Source organism: Camarhynchus parvulus, chromosome 1A (genome assembly GCF_901933205.1).
Source record: "Camarhynchus parvulus chromosome 1A, STF_HiC, whole genome shotgun sequence".
NCBI lineage: Eukaryota > Metazoa > Chordata > Aves > Passeriformes > Thraupidae > Camarhynchus > Camarhynchus parvulus.
In genome coordinates, this window is record NC_044586.1 from 6,641,219 (window position 1) to 6,659,280 (window position 18,062).

Consider the following 18,062-nt stretch of genomic DNA (forward strand, 5'->3'; position numbering starts at 1 on the left):
CCAGCTAAGATTCCTGCCCAGTTGCATGAGCAGTCACAAAACAACACTGCCAACAATCTGCTCAAACATCCATGTAAAGAACTGAGACATCCTGTTCTTCTTAAGCTCTGTGTTTTATTTCTCCCTAATATCCCACATGCCTCTGGAGCTATCACACTTGGCTTAGGATAAATGTTGTTACCTACCACATGGATACATAAAACATCCTGGTCTGGGATTCTTTAAAATGAAATCATCAGCACATCAACTCATGGACATAGTTGGTAACATTTGTTCAAGGAGTATATACAAAAATCCCCTGAAGGTTTCCAAAAAATCAGGTGAAGAGGGAGTATTCAGAGCCTTGCAGGTCTTTAAATCAAGGCAGATCCCTACCAGTACACACAATTCAAGGCAGTGTAAGCAGTGCAGATCTAAATGCAATCTCATTTTTGTGACAATGCACAAATCTGCATTGAAGTTCTTCCTGAATTAATCAAGGAAAAAACCATAAGAGCCATCAGTCCTCATTATTATACACTGTACAAACATAAATATGTCTACATAATCAAGTTTAGAACAAATCACAGATCAGTTTAGAAGGGCTGTTGTAAAGGCAGTAACAAAAACCTTTTGTAAACCAATTCAGGACTACACAGAGTTTTACCTTCTTCCCCCTTATCCAATGTCAAGTAGTCAGGGACTGATCACTCAGAGGTTCTGTAGCAGAAGCAGCTTTGTTCCAAGGGCACTGAGAATGAAGAGCAATGAGGCCACTCTGCCACATGAGTTTCCATCTGGCAATGCCTACATGAGTGCCACAGAGCCTATTCCACCACTGGTGCCTGCCACCAGGAAGGAATGCATCCAAACTCCAACACCAGCAGGCACAGTAGAGAGAAAACACCACTAACAGACTTTATGGTCATTAAAGAGGTCTGTTTATTTGCTGCAGGGTCCAACACTTTCTTCACTGCTGCCATAAGCACAGCCAACTTTATTTTTGGTGCACAACCTTCTCCTTGCTCTTTGTTCAAATGGCTCAGTACAGTGCCTGCACAATTTTCAACCCCATCACCTTTTAAGCAACACCAATGATCGATGAGGCAAATAAAACCCGAACCATGCAACATGTGTTAGGCTGATAAAATTAGGCTGAGAATATTTATATATTTACATAGAGAACATTCAACATTGGAACCTGCTTGCAGACTTGTATTATCTTGACCAAGTATCCAAACAGCTACATTCTGGTGTAAAATACTCTTTTGTTTAAGGTTTTGTGTAAAAGCTACTTACTTCACAATGCCTTTAACTGGATAACCGTACCTGGTTTTGACAGAGAATCTCTACACACCAGCACCACACACTTGCAGTCATACCTTGCAGAATGTGTAAGGCATTTGCAGACATCTGATTGCTGTGACCACAGGAAATCCACCTTCCAGAGCTTTCAGCCATGACCTTTGGAAACCATGAGAGTCTTTCAAATACAAAGAGTGAATTCATATGAGAGACACTGTTCATCCAAGAACTATAAACTTGTCATTTCTTGACACTGCTACATACAACACAGATAGAATTTAAGACTAATAAATTATTTTCCTAAATAAAAATTTGTTCTTAAACCCCACTGAGTAACAACAGGGCTTAGGCACTTCTGAAGATTTTATCTTACATCTGTCTTTAATATGGAAGCTTTAGACTATAAAATATAGGACAAGAAATCATCTCAAAAAGGAACAATTAGTGACTGGCAAGAAACAGGTCAATAGTCTAAGAATGTAGTCTATTTCCCTGGATTCCACATCCATACAGAATTTCAGTGATCAGATGGGATTCTGTACATGAGGGTCTGCTGGAAGAAATCTGTCTGCAGAGCCAAGGACTTCACTGTCTAAATAATGAACATACTTTGGGGAAAACATATTACTGTGAAAAGCCACGTGTGCAAACAATTCTCTTTTCTGGAAAGCACATCCTGCCCAGAAATAGAAAACTATAAAAAGAGTAAGAGCAATCCAGAGCCCAGCATGCCCAAGCCTTGTAAACAGTGAAGACCAGGAGAATAAAAAGAGAAGGAACAGGGACCAACACAAACTGGATTAGCCAAGACAGCTGAAAGACTCAGAGTTTCTAAAAGCATCTTCTTTTAAAAGGAGATTTGGAATCTGCCTTGTCCTGGCTGGCAGTAAGAAAACATAATTTCACATACATGGTGGTCTCTAAGGCAGAGCAATAATTTGCTAGCACAAAATAATTGATTTAAGAGCTTTCTTAAAAAGACAAACAAACAAACAACAACCCAAAAAACCCCCCCAACCAATCAAAACAAAACATCCCAAGCTTTTTATACTGGTTAAATAAATAGCAGTGAAAAACTTGTTATGGATTAAAAGATTCACATCCTTGTATTTGACATCTATCAACATACAACATCTATGAAGAGCTCAAGTGGTAAGCCTTGATCTCCAGAGGGAGTGAATGGGCAGAAGGATGGAAGGAGTTAACTGAGCAACGAGGTATGGTGGAATTCCAAAAAGAAAGAAAAAAACTTTGTTCTGCAAAGTTTCCCAAATTTGTTAACTGAGCTGCACCTTCAAACATCAGCATTACTTATGAAACACACTGTGCTCCAACCATTAAGACAATGGCAGCCAAACAGCCCTCATGGCACTGCAGGACATGCCAGCTCCATCTGCAGCAATTACTTCAATGGCCAACAGGGGCTGAATCCAGTCCACTGCTTAGGAGCTACAGAATTAAACCCCCTCCAAATTAACAGGGTGAGAGTTTCTTACTAACATTCACTTTTCTTTTTTGATGTAGTGCAACAGCATGCTAAGGGTCCAGCTGTGCCATCCTGACCCAAACAAAATGTTCTGATCAAACTCCTTGTCAATCTGTCCACACACAATTTTCAGGGTTTGCTTAAAAGCAGAACAAAATGTGGAATTTGATAACAAACGTGGGAACCACTGGCTATACATAAAAAGTCCAAGACAGTTGTTTAAAGAAGGAATAACTGAGAATCTGGAACATTTTTGCTTCCAAAAAGCACTATTGACATTCAGTAGAACTTTTTGACCTCTATTTTCCATGGATGTCCATGAGGGCATACTTGTAGTCCTTTTCTACCAGAAAAGGTGAGTCATCAATGTACCTATAGCATATCCCACTAGCAAGATACAAGAAAGAAATTCACTTTTTTTAGGACATTACAGCCCTTCAAACACTAGACATCAAAATCCAACCACATACATGTAACAAAGCAGATGATACCTCCTGAAACACGGATGTAGGATCTAAACTGTACCTTCCATAGCACTGCTTTTACACTAATGCACTAGCTTAGAATCATTCCTCATTTGCTTTGAAATCTTACACAGCAAGATTTTCTCAGTCTTTCAAAATCACACAAAGTTAAGCCACCTAAACATAATACACAACACCAAGGGAGCATTACAAATTCTTGTCCACTGAGAAGTGTTCAGGCACCTACAGCTGAGGGTCCTATGTGGATACACTTCCTTTTTACATTGTTCCTCTGGCTGCCTGCCTGAAAGGTATCAATTGTCATGATTAGTACAAATGTGAACCCTCTCTCCCTTCCCTCTGCAGTGAACATTTGAAGGAAAACCAAGCACTGATTTGCCCAGTCCAGCAGTATGAAAGCACAGAGTAAGGAGCACATTGAGAGGCTTGTTTTCTAGCTGAGAAGTGGTTTAATTCTCAGCATGGGCAAAGAGAGAATATTTGTACTGACTGGTGCCAGGCACTCTACCTGTAGGGGATCTCAGGTACCCACCCAGGCTGCCTGGCCAGTTCCTTGAGAGGGCACTTCAGCTGCTGTGTGAGGACTCCACCTCTCCCTGGGCTCAGGGAGGAAGCCTGGGGCAACCAGGTCAGATGGTGGAAACGCCCTCACAGACCACAGGCAACATTCCAAGGTTGCAGCATGAAAAGTGGGTGTGCTGGTAGTGACAAAAGGAACATTTTCCTAACATTTTCTTGCAACACATTTGAAGCCAACTGGAAACTGGTCAGCTGTCCCTGTCATACACTCATGCTGCCAGTGTAAGAAAGGCCACCGTGCTGTGCTAAGGTGACAGCTGGCCTCAAATACAGACAGACCTCCTTACCATGCTGGAGTCATCAGGTTGGGCTGAAGGGCAAATTTGGCCTGCCTTTATGCTGAAGTGGAGCTATTTCCACGGAATCTAGCCTGAGGAAAAAAAGCAGTAAGTCCTATTTGAGAGGTTAAGTCATTAGATGCTACTGTGAGAGTAACAACAAAGCACTTTGGAAACCAGGTACGAGGGAGACAAAGGTCCAGGCTCAGAGCACATGCCCCAGCATCAGCTTTAGGTGCTCAGAGTCTGAAAAGTGACAAAAATGGCATCTTCTCTCTCCCTCTGTGCATGCACTGGAGTCTCACATGCCTTAAGGGACATGCCACCCCTCCCACTGCTGTGGGGCCCTAAATGGACCCAAGAATGTACTGGCTCTTATCAAAATATCCAGAGCACAGTAACCTCAGCATTCAACCATTTTGTGTTCAAATGTCAAGGACAGCAGTTTTGCTGTTTAGAGAGAGCTGGACTTCATGTGTAAACATAAGGCTGTTTTCCTGAGAGCTCCTGACAGACCTCCCACTATGCAAATTTTAGTCACTTTTCAGAACAGAATTATGTTTCCATCTTTTGTATTTCAAGAAAGCTCTCTGTGCTTCAGCATGTAACAACCAAAGATGGAAAATTCGGGCAGGCTGCCTCATCATAAAGCAGCTCCCATGCCCTCCTTGCCTACAAAGGGTACCCCAAGGATGACTACAAACCCCCAAGTCCAGTGCATGCAGGAGGATGGGTTCCTGGTAAGGTTTTAGGTCTTTGGAGACTGATTATAGTCCCCTGTTTTTTCACTTTAGACTCAAAGTGGAATTGACTCAACTGAGAGGAAGATAAGCAGCATTAGTACTGGAGATGAACCTCAGCTTTACTATAGCAGCACATTTTAGCCTTCTTTTCACTGGCTCATTTTCTCAGCCAGCTCTTGAGGATGAAAATGTTGCTGTTCTTTGGTAGATATGGAAATCTGTCAGCAGAGTTCACCTGTCCTAACACTGACACATGAAAAATGGGAACATTTTCAGCCTCTTTTAAGCTCTGACCTGACCTGCTGCACATACCAAAACAGAGATGTATCTTTCTCTTTTTCTTCCCTTAGAAGGAAGCTTCTCTCTCCCTGCTCTGATCCACACACACACACACACACACACACACAGAGGCACACACACACACACACACACTCACAAATGGCTGATCAGACGAGGAGAGGGTATGGCCAGAGTCTGTGGAGGGCGGTCCAACAGCACATCATTATGAAATTCTTAGAATGTTTCTCCCAAAGAATATAAAGTTTAGCACATTCTGTACATATTGTTGGCTTCTTAGTTATAAAGTAAACACGGTAGCAAACTGTCCATAAAGTGTTGACTCAGTTTAAACGCAGCCCCTTCTTATTTTGTCTTGCTAAAAGTCCTCTTCCAGTCAGAAACACTCCAGTCATGTGGGCATTCGGTGTGTGACAGCAGAGGAAGGAAGAAAGAGGCACTTTTGATCGGCTGGTATTCCTGGAGTTCCCTTTTTCCTGCGGAGGTCTCTGTTCCTGACACTAGGTGGTAGTGTTAGCAGGGAAACCGCTGGGGATAGGCACTTGGCAACAAGGCTCCAAGGCAGTGCCCGCCCTCTGCTATGTCATCAGGATTGGTTTCTGCCGCACTTCCAGGATATCTGGGCATGGGAGAGAAACAGAGAGACACAGCCAACTTAAAAGGCTCCTCAGAGCAGCCACGGTACCAGGAAGCAGGAAGAACTGGAGATGTGAGCGTGGACTGTGGCACAGCCCACCAGGAATCTAAACCATAAGAAATACACGGCTTTGCCTGTTAAAATCTGAGTTAACCAGGATGCAGCTGGGAGGAACTGAAAGATGAAAAACTGCAAATGTATCCCATCATGTGGAGAGAAGAGCTGATCTACTATAACTTATACTGAGATGAAGCAAAATACATTATTCCCTGGCAATATTTTCCAGGGAATCAAGGGCAAGTGCCATTAACAAGAGATGCCAAGGGGTTTCCCATTCTTGAAGGGACAAATGCAACATCCCCAAGTCCATTAGGGAGACTTCTCTGGGTACAAATAATTCAACCCTTTCCTTCATGCTATAGCCCAAAGCCTACATTTCTGCACTCAAAAAGCTGCCATAAAAAAACATCCATCTTTTTGGCTCCTTAATTCCATATTGTCCAAGTGGGACAGAATATGAACCTTAAAACTTCTGTTGTAATCATGGCCATCTTTCTAAATATACACAGTAAAACCAACGTGGCAGGGCACTATGCAGAAACATCTGGAAACTGGGCTGTGCAGTCCTTTTTCAAGGCTACACAAAGAAAAAGGAATGTGGGAAAAGGGAGCACACAATTAATAGGTTGATCAAATGGCACTGCACAAAGAAGATGACATGAGCAAACAATGATCTCCAGCTCCTGATGGCTCCAGCCACACCTCTGTAAAGAATTAAACATAGTGGAGGGAATGAAGGGCCACAGAGATGACTAAAGGAATTGGATCATCTGACATATGAGGAGAAGGTGACAGAAGTGTGACCATCCAACAAGGACAGAAGGGTCAGAGTGAAATCTTATCAATAAACTCAAGACATTTTAAAAAGTACTTTGATCACTATCACTGGGATTTTAATATCTTAATACAGGTTTCCTAATTACCCAAGAGAAATGAGCACCTTTCCCACTTCACCCTGCCCCACATGTCTACCTGGAAATCTGCCACTGGCACAGATACATTGATTACAAAAAGGCCTTGGAAACAGGGCCTACACAACATGTTAAGCTAAAACAAATGTGAGTAGGGAAAAACGCAGATGAAAATTCTGCCTTACAGTCCAGAAATTTCATTCCCTATTTCTATGTATCTCAATACATATCCTAATTCTTGAAACTGTATTTTCAACAAATTAAGTCTCAGAAAGGATGTTCAAGCTCAAAGCCAGTATTTAAGCATGGAAGCATTTGTGCCACCCTCTTGAGCAGATATTAAATGCCAGCAGAAACAATACATCTTCTGTGAATTCCAAAACGCCTGTGGTGAGAGACTGAGTGAGCTTGGTAACTCCAGCTAACTTGCTGTAAGACTATCAACACAATGATCATAAGGAATAATTATGTACTTTGCTGAAACGTTGTTCAAAATCCATCCTGAATTACAAATGACCCATTTTTTAACTGGAATCTGTAACTTCTTCTAAATTGAAATCAATTCCTATTTATGACAGCGTTACAGAGAATGTCTTAATAGCAGAGGAATAAGTATTTGGTGGGCTGTGCACAATGGATGTCAAAATTCACCTGTTAAAATTCGATGCAATGGCAAAGTGATGTATGTTAAGTGTGCATAGAGTAGAAAGTTTTCATCAGTTCTGTTCAGCTTCAGCCACGAGCCCACCAGCGAGCGTCCTGTTCCCGACAGGGAGCGCGAGCGCAGATTGGTCGCGTTGTGCAGATCTGCAAAGGCAGGAAGAGACAGCAAGCCTCAGGGGATTGTACTTCACTGGAACACTTCTGAAACTCAAAAAAAAGAGGAAAGCCTCCCATTCATTGTTTAGAGACAGATCACATGCAGGACACTATCATTACTGCTTTTTAAAAACCAGGCAGACCTTGCCTAGCACAGAGTTCACCATTTACACCGAAGCAAATAAACGGTAGCAGCAGCAGCTGAAAACAGCAGACAGACAGGAGAGGGCTTGTGTTACCACACTGCAGCAGCAGAACACTGACTCAGCCTTCCCTCATACACAAAATCATAGAATAACCGTAAAATTAAGTACTTACTCATGCTGAAATTCATCTGGGTAACAAAATAGAAATAGTTTCTTTTGAAGAAAATTGCCATCTGGCAGATATGGAGAGAATCAACACTAATACTTCAGTTTTCTGCACACCTCCATGCACACCCTGAGCCACACCTAGGATCCTTCAACTGAGCCACTGTTCTCAGAATTAGTTTAGATGTCCCCAAGCAACTTTTAAAACTAAAAGATACTGAGTCCCCTGTAGGTCAGAGGAGTTTTTCCATAGGTGCAGGTCTCTCCCACAGCCACGTGCTGGATTTTTGGAGCGTTTTTAAATTTTTGCTCTATTTCCTTGTAAAATTCAGTCCCACAGGGCTAAAATCAGATGTTGAAGTCAACAGATCGATTCTGAACCAGAGTGATCCAGGCTCTGGGACTGAAAGCAGACTGTCATCCAAAGAGGAAAATATGTGGTGGCAGCTGCTCTAGAAAGATGCATAGCAATGTGGGAGGAAAAAAACTGTGAAAATCTTACTCTCCTTCCCTATACATGTGTATAGCCAAGCTGTCTATTACCTCTTCCCATGCATGACCACTATGCCAGGAGCTCTGTGGTGATCAGGGTAGAAGGATCTGGCTCTGGAAGCTGCAATAAGAACAATTCTCCTGGTGTACCATGCTTGCACACAGCAAAGCCCCTGAAGTGGGCCTTGATGGGCAGTTCCTGTTCACCACAGGTCTTGTCTGCACTGGGGCAACTCTGCAGCATCACTGGCTGTACCAAGGACATTGCTGATCTTTACACACAAGCCACAAAGCCAAGAGGCACCCAAATATCTGCTCCTATCTCTGCATCTTCTGCAACTGGCTTTTTCATGCCAAAATAAGAGTTTCACCACTGCAGCTCCCAAGGACCACAGGTAGGACACTCAGGTTTCTGAAATTTGTAAAAAAAGTAGCAATTTTACAAAATTTAGCAATTCTTTTTACTATTCCTTTTAGAAAACTAATTTTTGAATAAATTAAGCTTCCTAGCATAAGCTGTTAAAATATTCCTCTTTTCATTTTTCCGATGACGAACAAGAAGGTCAAAACATTTAGAAACCATTTCTTGGTATTTTATATGAATGCTATAAAATATCTGAAAAACCTAGAATTTGTTTACTTCCATGAATATATTAGAAGGAAAAGGATATCAAAATAAAAAGAATGTCCATCATTATCATTAAAGACTCTAGGATCAGACCCCACAAGACAACCCTGAGCAGGCACTGCACAACCCATGAGGGCTTCCTCTGGAATACCTCAAACTCTGTTCTATCCTGGGCAACCTGCAAAATAAAGATACCAGAAACAGGACTACATGTGGGGACAGCTGCCCTTCTCCCCACACTACCCTGTGCCTGGTAAAATATACTAAAACACATCTCATTTGAAATAACATATGTTCTGACTAGGAAAATTAGGGGAAAAGAGATGAGTGAAAGTTTTTATTGATAAATTAAATTAGCTGAATTAGCTACCATCAGTTTAAGCTGCCACAGAATTTGCATTGAAGATTGTCACTTCAGTTTGGTTTGTAAAGTGCAATTCTTCATTAGCAAAGGTGGTCCAGTGCTGCTGACAGGCAATTTCTTTGCTACTTTCTTTGCTACTTGTAATCTGGAAATTACCTTTGGGTTTATCTGTTAGAATGCTAACAGACAGATTTGTTGACTGAATTGTTTTTAAACATATGGAAAGCAATTTGGACATGGATATTTGTGAGTTTCCTGCCTCACAAGACAATGATGTGACTGGGATTTATGTACTATATTCTGAGTCAGGCTCCACCCTGCCAGTTGTTTCCTGCTGAGTAACTAGGATTTAAAGGAAGAGTTCCACAAGGCACTAAACTATTACACAGACAAACTCATTAAGTTTTCTCTATAAAGCTCAGAACTGATTCAAAGGCAGCTGAAGTAAATGCCTTTTCACCAGCTTTAAGCAACTCTGGATCAAATCAGAATCCAAAGAGAGAACATGTCCAACCCCACTACACCTGGAGAAGTGCCCCCAGAGACTGGGGCATCTTGTAAAGGGGCAGGATTTCAGCTGCTCCAGTTTCTCTCAAATAGGTCCACATAAAATAAATAAGTTTTAATATATTCAGGGCTCCAGCCTTCAAAGAGATGCTTAAGCCTATGAAAAATTTCATTTTCAGAGAGGCACTGGCTATATGCAGAGCTCATGTTTTTCCACCCTGCAAACCTTCTTGAAAACCCTGCACTGGGATCCCTTTCCACAGCTCTGTACCCTTTACAGACAGGTCTGTTTAGTTGTCAGTACTTCTCTCACCTCCACCATCATCATCTCTGAAGAACTCCTCACTGTCATTTGCTGAATGGGACTTTTTCATCTCAGCAATTCGATTTCGGGGCACTTTTCTCTTGAGGGATGGGGAGAAGAAGGAGGGGCGGTTGTTTCGCTCTGGGGTTGGTGGTGTGCTGAAAGAAGTAACCTGAAAGGGAAATAAAAGAAATGCTGGAGAAAGTCTCGGCTTTCCCTCCATGTGACACAAGGCAATCACATGTGTAAAAACCAGAATGATGGCTGGTATATAGGTCCATTTTATCAAAGTGGCTACAGAATTTAAACTGAACAATCACTTCAAGATGCTCATCAAGGGGAAAATATTTTGATATATCACAACCCTCAACTGTTACATGAATAATGAAAAACTTCTCTCCTCAGATGATCACTTTTAACAAGGATCTACAGTCATAATGGCACAAAATTAGTAATTTAGGCACCAAGAATGTCAATCTTATTTTTGCAGGTTGAAATGCAGAAGACTTAATAAGAATGTACTTTGTTGAACACACTCAAAATGTGCATCTTCATTTCTTTGGCACACACAAGGCAGCAGTTTCCCTACTGGGAAGGCTGTCCCATGGGATCCTTGTGGAAGGTCAATGTTCCTGGGGAGCAGGGTCACAAATTCCTGAGCCCAGCACACTGAGGCAGAAGTTAAGACAGTGTTCTCATTTATGTGTGTCATGTTTCAATACTGGAAGGAGAAAGTGAAGCTGTGGTGCCTCAGAAGATTTGGTCAGTCCAAGTGATGACAGGGATGGAACTGTCTGTGGTTAAAGTCAAGTTAGGGACAAAACTATGGAGACACCCTTCCTTCAGAGCAGTAGTTGCCACTGAGTAAACTACAATTAAAGCCAAGTACACATGTTTTGGAGAGAACTGAAACATAGTGCTGATGTACTGGCTTACTCTATTTTAATAATTTTAAAATCAAACTATTTTAATAGTTTCATTTAAAAGGGAAGAAAATAGGGATAACTACTTTGCAAATGGATGTGAGTAATTTTGATCTTGTCCTTCTTTCTTCACACAGTCAATTTAACAATCCCATAACCTCCCTGAGACAGCAAATGACACTGCTCATATCTGTCCAAAGAAATGCAGAGGGAGGTGACATGGAGTGATGATGGCAGCCAAACCAGGTTGAGTGCAGAAACACACTCCACTCCACAACTTACTCCATGTTGTACCTCTATCACTAATGCTAAAAAAATAAAAGAAGGGCATTGTAACACCCAACTGATCCTCTTCCCAACATTTAATTTCTAATTTGTGGTTGTCTCTGTATTTAATTTGGGAGTCATTTCATATTATACTGTAGGAGGAACCAGAAACAGACATATCAGTGCTAAAGCCATTAGCAAAAAGCAGTGGTAACACATTATCAAATCTAATTTTACATTTTCCAGCTGACACTGAAAGCCTTGGAGACAAAAAAATCATGTTGTTCCTCCAGGCCTGATGTCTTCTGGCTATATTTCTGTGGTAGAGAGCAAGAACATCCAGTTAATGAGTTCTGTGCTGGTAGCTGATGTTGCCTTTTACCAAGTCAGAAACAAAAACCATACTGCCTGCATGGAGACCTCTAGAAGCTGTTCTGCAGATGTTTAAATGATACAGGTTAGCTGCACTACACAGAAAACCATGCTAGACTCCATCAGGTACTGACCCAGCCCAGGTTTGTGCATTATTTTGAAGACATGTTGCCTAATCCCCATTAACCAGGTAAAATGTCTCAATGGAAAATAAGGCTCAGGATTGAATAAAGGCCAAATCAGCATCTGTGCTCTGATTCTACTTGGATTAAAATTAAGCATATGTATGAATATGATGCTGGATCTGGATCCATGATCTGTGCTTTAGCATTATACAGGCTTTGTGTTGGCAGCATTCCTCAGTGGCACAAACTAAAAGCCCCACTTAATATGAGGCTTAGCAAGCAACCTATATAATACACAAATTCCATGTTTCTAGGTAAATCCCACTCTGCACAGAAGTGGAATCTACTTTTTTTTTTTCCCTAGGAAAAAAAGGCAGAACCATTGGTTTCCCTGGCATCAAGATTGCTGTTGTTTCAACAAAGCACTCCTCCAGAAGTATGAATCATCCACTCATCTCTGTATTCAGCATTTGCTCAGGGGAAACTGTGTTAAAGAATCCATCTCACATACTGAGCACAACCAAATTACACACAGGCAAACCTAAGTGCAGAACCTGGATGGGAGTTAAGTCCAGCTCCAGCCTGTTGTGGCATTCACATTCTCTGAAAAAATTCCTTCACCCAGGGTTTTTCTCCTGGGAAGCTGAAAGGCAGCGAGAGAAGCCTAAGAGAACAGGAAAACAATTCTTATCTCATTTGCTTCTCCTGTGTTGTGCTCGTGTGGAATGTGTTTGGAGATTGTTTACCCACAGGTGATTGTTTCACTGGATTCTGGTGTGAGTTGCTTTCACTCATTGGCCAATCAGTGCCAAGCTGTGCCACTTTGGAAAGAGTAATGAGTTTTCATGATTCTCTCTTTAGCATTCAGCAAGTATCCTTTCTGTATTCTTTAGTATAGTACAGTATTCTTTAATATAATATAGTATAATAAAGGAATAAATTAGCCTTCTGATAAGACGGAGTCAGATGCATCTCTCTCTCTCCCCTCGTCGGTGGCCCTGCATTTACAATAGCCTGCCCTCCTGTCTTTGGAATAAAGCATGTTCATGCTTCACCTTAAGAGAGTATTTCTGTCTGCTACTTACTCTCTCATGCACTGGGGAGTCTGGATTTGAATCCTCTTCTGTCCCATACGGTGAAGTGTCACCAGTGGAAACTCTGCTCACTGCCATCTCTGCATGTCCTTTTCCCTGTGGTCCTTTCATTCGGACAAACTCCATGTTGTTGTATTTATAAAAGCCAAAAGACATTCTCTGAGCCATCTTAGCTGCAACACTCACCTACAATGCATGGAGACAGGAGAGAAAAACATGTAATAACAGCTCTACCAGTTGAAAATAACATCCTCTGAAAGCAGTTATCTAAGAAAAAGGCAGAACCATAGTGAATAATAATTCCTAAGAAACATTTTAAGCCACAATCTGAAGCAATCTCAAAAAATAAAGTAATTTTACAGAGACAAAAACAGGTTCTGAGAAGAAACAACTCCTTCAGCCACCCAAAAGGCACAGTAAGCAGTGGCACAATGAGAGAAAAGGTTTTTATTCAGGTCCACACACTGTGAGCACAGGCAAGCATGTGCTCAACTCGATGCAGCCTGTGCTGGGGCACTCATTCAAGTTCAAAACCAATAAACATACACACAAAATTCCTCAAACCAGCAGAGCACACCCCACAACTGGGTCACTACTTTGTCCCAAGTAATTTCTGACATTTTTATGTTCCCACGTTCATGGCCAAAAAATAAGGAACCAGCTCCATGCACAACTAAGCTGCACTGCATGGCTCACCAGGACACCCTGACAGTTTTAAATCCCCTCAACAGATACAGGGGCTCAATTTCCAGTCAGCACAACTGAACTGAAAATTGAACTGAGAACTGAAAAAGGGAACAGACCAATATGAAAACAGTCAAGGTTTTCCTAAGTGAAAATGATGCCTTAAGTTTTCAGCTTTTATCTGTAAGTTTAAGTGATTTATTGCAATTTTCATCAGTTTAGGAAAAGCCCAAGATGCTCATCAGCTTGTATAGTAGTGAGAATTACAGAATCCTGGAATAATTTGGGTTAGAAATAACCTTTAAGATCATTAAGTCCAATCATCACTGCTGAGCCCACCACTAAATCATGTCCTTAAGTGTCACATCTACACATCTGTTAAATATCTCAGGGGCTGAGGACTCCCCCACTTCCCTGAGCAGCCTGTTCCAGTGTTTGACAACTCTTCCAGTAAAGAAATTTTTCCTAGTATTAAATTTAAACCTTCCCTGAAACAACTGATATCAAATAATCTTCAAAGGTATAGAGATCACTCCTGTTCTGTGAAAAAAAAAAAGGTAAAATTTCGAGTTTTGCCTCTGGCCATGATGAAATATTTGAAGAGTTAACAATTTTATTTCATCTAACAAAATAATATCAAGTGGTTGTGTGGTCAGTCAGGACATTCCTAGGCTATAGGGTGACTTTACTACATCAAATCTTATCTTTCCACTGCAGGGCTTTCTTTTTATGTTGTCTTCAGTGATTCTGCATTCCCACTTATTTCAATAACCCAGCTGCTGATGGTGTAAGGCCACAAGATGATGGTGGGAGAGAAACAACTTTTGTTTCATGTTCTCTCAGAAACCTGCTGGAAGAATGCAATGGCTCACATTTAAAACAGGGAGATGGGAAATTATTCAGTAACTCTCCTGACAAAGAGAGATTTAGAGACACAGTAGATATTGTGAGAATTTCTTTTGCTTGTTTCTAAAAACCTCTCAGGATTGTCGTCATAATAAACCATTTGAGAAGTTCTTGATTTCAGCACTCAGTACTGAATTTGAAGGTGAAAGTGCTGGTATTTCATGTCTCTGTAGAAAGCAAAGAAAGCTTCTCTCAGTGGCAATGAGACTACAGGGGTTTTTTGAATACAGCCAAGTGCAAAATACAATGAAGAAATATACACTTTATCACAAGGTAGTTACCAGAGTTTAAAATCTCCCATGAAATCATACCTTCTTTGAACACAGAAATATCTGTGACTTTTCAAGAAAATGAAGGGGCTCCAAGAACTGTTGTTCAGGTCCATTCCTGTGTCACACTCTTGACTATGTATCCCTCCCTTCCCTCCTTCTGGCAAACAGCAGAGGAATATTCCCAGTCTGAATACCCTCAGTTATCTGAGCCAAAACCAGCAGCTTTCAGCTAACTTGCAAAGCCAAAAAGGACAGACTATGATGTAGCTGATCTAACAGGACAAAAAGCTGACAGACTCAGCCACAAAGAAAATCTAGTCAGAACACCACTGCTGCAAAGGACATTGTCTTTCAGAAGCTCCTTACCCTGTTGTCATAGACCTTCTTGAGTGCTTCATAGCGGATGGACCCCTGGAAAATCACCCCTTGGAAGGTGTTGCTTTTATCACTGGCCACAAGCTCCACACAGACCATTTCTCCTTCTCCCACAGTCATGTCACTGAAAACCTGCCAAAGATGCAAGATGAAACACTTTGATGCAAAGCTGTTCAAATCAAAATACCTTCAGATTCCCATGGCTGTCCTTATGCCCAAGGAAGTTTCAATATAAATTGAAAGGGAGCAGAATGTTCCACCCCAGCCTTTCAAAAACAGACTCCAGGCAGTGCACACAGCAAATCACTTGTTGAGATGAGCAGCTCTCACATCAGCCTGTCATGCTTTAGCCCATCATCAACACCAATGCCAAAATCCAGCTTTAAGATCAGATTTCAAACATTAAAGAGAGAGGAAGGTTAAATAAATTAAGATCTAGCAGAAAATAACCCTCAACTGACCCAAAACATTTGATCAAAAGGTACAAGAAAACAGCTAATCAGGACATAAGACTAGAATGGGATAAAACTTCGCTGCTGCAGCAAGGAACTCACCTCCTCAAAACTGTCAATCATGAAGAATATATTGGGGTAGCTGATCTTTGATTCCTCTCCTTTACTGTCCATCGGGTGTTTGCTTGGAGAGGCAAACACTTGCTGAGAAAGATGCAGAAGAAGATGTCACCTCTCAGTTAAATGTGCTTGGGAACAGACACATCAAACACAAGGTAAGTAATTACAAAAGTATTTTACAAGGCAAGTAATTACCTCAGGCTGGCACTGCTCACTTACACTAGAGATGCTGGACATCCTGCAAGCACAGCTGAGCTGGTTTCTGACTAAAGCCAGATTTGCAATAATAGCAGTTGAGAAATCCTTTCACATACAAGTAATTAAAAACTCATTAATTCACAGTAAATGTCCCTGTGTGTACCTGACCTCTCACTATACTACAGCAGACCATAGTACTTTTTCACCACCACTTTCAGGTGCTTTTAAGTTGCTGCAATGCGCTGCAAAGTAGAATGCCACAGTGCAAGAAAATTACCACGAAACAGCTGACCCAACACCTTTACTTTAATTTGTTGTTGTTTACTTAGAACCACACTAAGATCAACCTCCCTCAGTAAGGGTAGCGTGGCCGTCCTGGGGTGATTCATAATGTTATTTTATTCCACATCTATCTGCACCCTAAACCTGTTACTGTATCTTTCTGACCTTACACCTGCAGACCTTGCATGTGGGGAGCTATCACAGGCATTTTTGAAACTGGTGTGGAGGCAGGTTCCATGCCCTTGGCCGTGTAATATTCACTTTGCAGGCTACTGGGTCTTTGTTCAGGCAAACTATTTCCTTCCTGGTTTTCATTCTGTCTTCATTTTGGTTTGTTTTTTTTTTTTTTCCTTGTCTAGAGGAGACCGCAGTTAGCAATACTGGGCTGTCTGGGGGCAAATTCCACAGGTGCCCACCTGCAGCAGCCCTCACTCCAGTCCCAGCCATGCCGGGAGAGAAGACTATGGAGAATCTCTCTCTGTGGCAGCTTTAGGTTTGCAACTGTAGCTACTTGTAGGATATGCAATTTGCAACTAGAAACTGTTTCAAAGTTAACTTTGAGAACTCTCCTTGAGGTGACAAAAAAAGTGAGCAAATTCAGGGGGCTAGGCCATCCTGGGCTATGCCAGGAGAGAAGACTATGGAGAATAGAGAACCTCTCTCTTCCGTGGCAGCTTTGTGTTTGCAACTGTAACTACTTGTAGAAATTGCATTTTGCAACAAGGAACTATTAGAAGTGAACTTTGAGAACTCTCCCTGCAGCGACAAAAAAAGTGAGCAAGTTCAGGAGGCCAGGCCACGCTGTGCCATGCCAGGAGAGAAGACTATGGAGAATCTCTCTCTTTGTGGCAGCTTTAGGTTTGCAACTGTAGCTACTTGTAGAAATTGCATTTTGCAACTAGAAACTATTAGAAGTGAACTTTGAGAACTCCCCCTGCAGTGCCAAAAAAAAGCGAGCGAGTTCGGGAGGCCAGGCCATGTGCTGTGCCATGCCAGGAGAGAAGACTGTGGAGAATCTCTCTCTTTCATGGCAGCTTTAGGTTTGCAACTGTAGCTACTTGTAGAAATTGCATGTTGCAACAAGAAACTATTAGAAGTGAACTTTGAGAACTCTCCCTGCAGTGCCAAAAAAAAGCCATCGAGTTTGGGGGGCCAGGCCATGCTGTGCCAGTGCCCACAGGCCGGTCCTTTCCCTCAGCCCACAGCCGGGGGCAGAGCCCACAAGCAGCAGGAGGAAGGCAGGGGTTGTCACTGTCAAAAATAGTTGGAAACTGTTGTGAAATACTTAATAATTGTTAAGCATGTGCTGTTAAAAAGTCTGGTTTTTTATACTGTAAAAGGGTAGTTATAAGAAATACAGTATTCAACATACTGTATTGCACCTAAGTAAAGTGCACCACCCCCTCAAGCAAAAAATGAGCCAGCCTGGACAGAACTGTAATGGGCCAATCAAGCACCTTAAACCTTTATAGAAATGAAGGATCCCAACAGAAACCAATCCAAAGGGACAAAAAACAGGATAAAAAGGCGGCAATCCAAGGTGGTGAGACTGTGGAACATCAGGAACATCCCTGCTCAAGAAAGGAAGAAGATCCAGGCCCGGTGCTGCAGCATCCTTGCCCTTCAGGAACGCTCCTGATTGACCCACAGGCCCTCCAAGCTTTAGGCCTTACAACAAAAGCTGAAATCACTTTAGTTCCAGGAGTGTGTTCCTGTTTATAACCCCACCATCTTGTCACTTTGTTCCCGGGGACACACGGTCACCTGGGAGGGACCATCTTGGTGTGACGCCATCTTCCCTTTGTCC

At 41.9% G+C, this 18,062-nt stretch overlaps 1 protein-coding gene across 2 annotated transcripts in view; it reads right to left on the reverse strand.

The window, feature by feature from the left end:
* Window positions 1–897: 897 nt before the first annotated feature.
* Window positions 898–18,062, reverse strand: part of KIAA0930 (KIAA0930 ortholog) — a 53,246-nt gene continuing 36,081 nt past the window's right edge. For both annotated transcript variants that reach the window (XM_030959530.1, XM_030959529.1), the window contains exons 5-10: window positions 15,758–15,859; window positions 15,195–15,335; window positions 12,958–13,152; window positions 10,195–10,357; window positions 7,412–7,567; window positions 898–5,771 (exon numbers count right to left, since the gene is read on the reverse strand). In XM_030959530.1, the coding sequence (XP_030815390.1) occupies window positions 5,731–5,771; window positions 7,412–7,567; window positions 10,195–10,357; window positions 12,958–13,152; window positions 15,195–15,335; window positions 15,758–15,859 (798 nt within the window). In that variant the 3' untranslated portion in view covers window positions 898–5,730. The remainder of the gene's footprint in view (window positions 5,772–7,411; window positions 7,568–10,194; window positions 10,358–12,957; window positions 13,153–15,194; window positions 15,336–15,757; window positions 15,860–18,062) is intronic.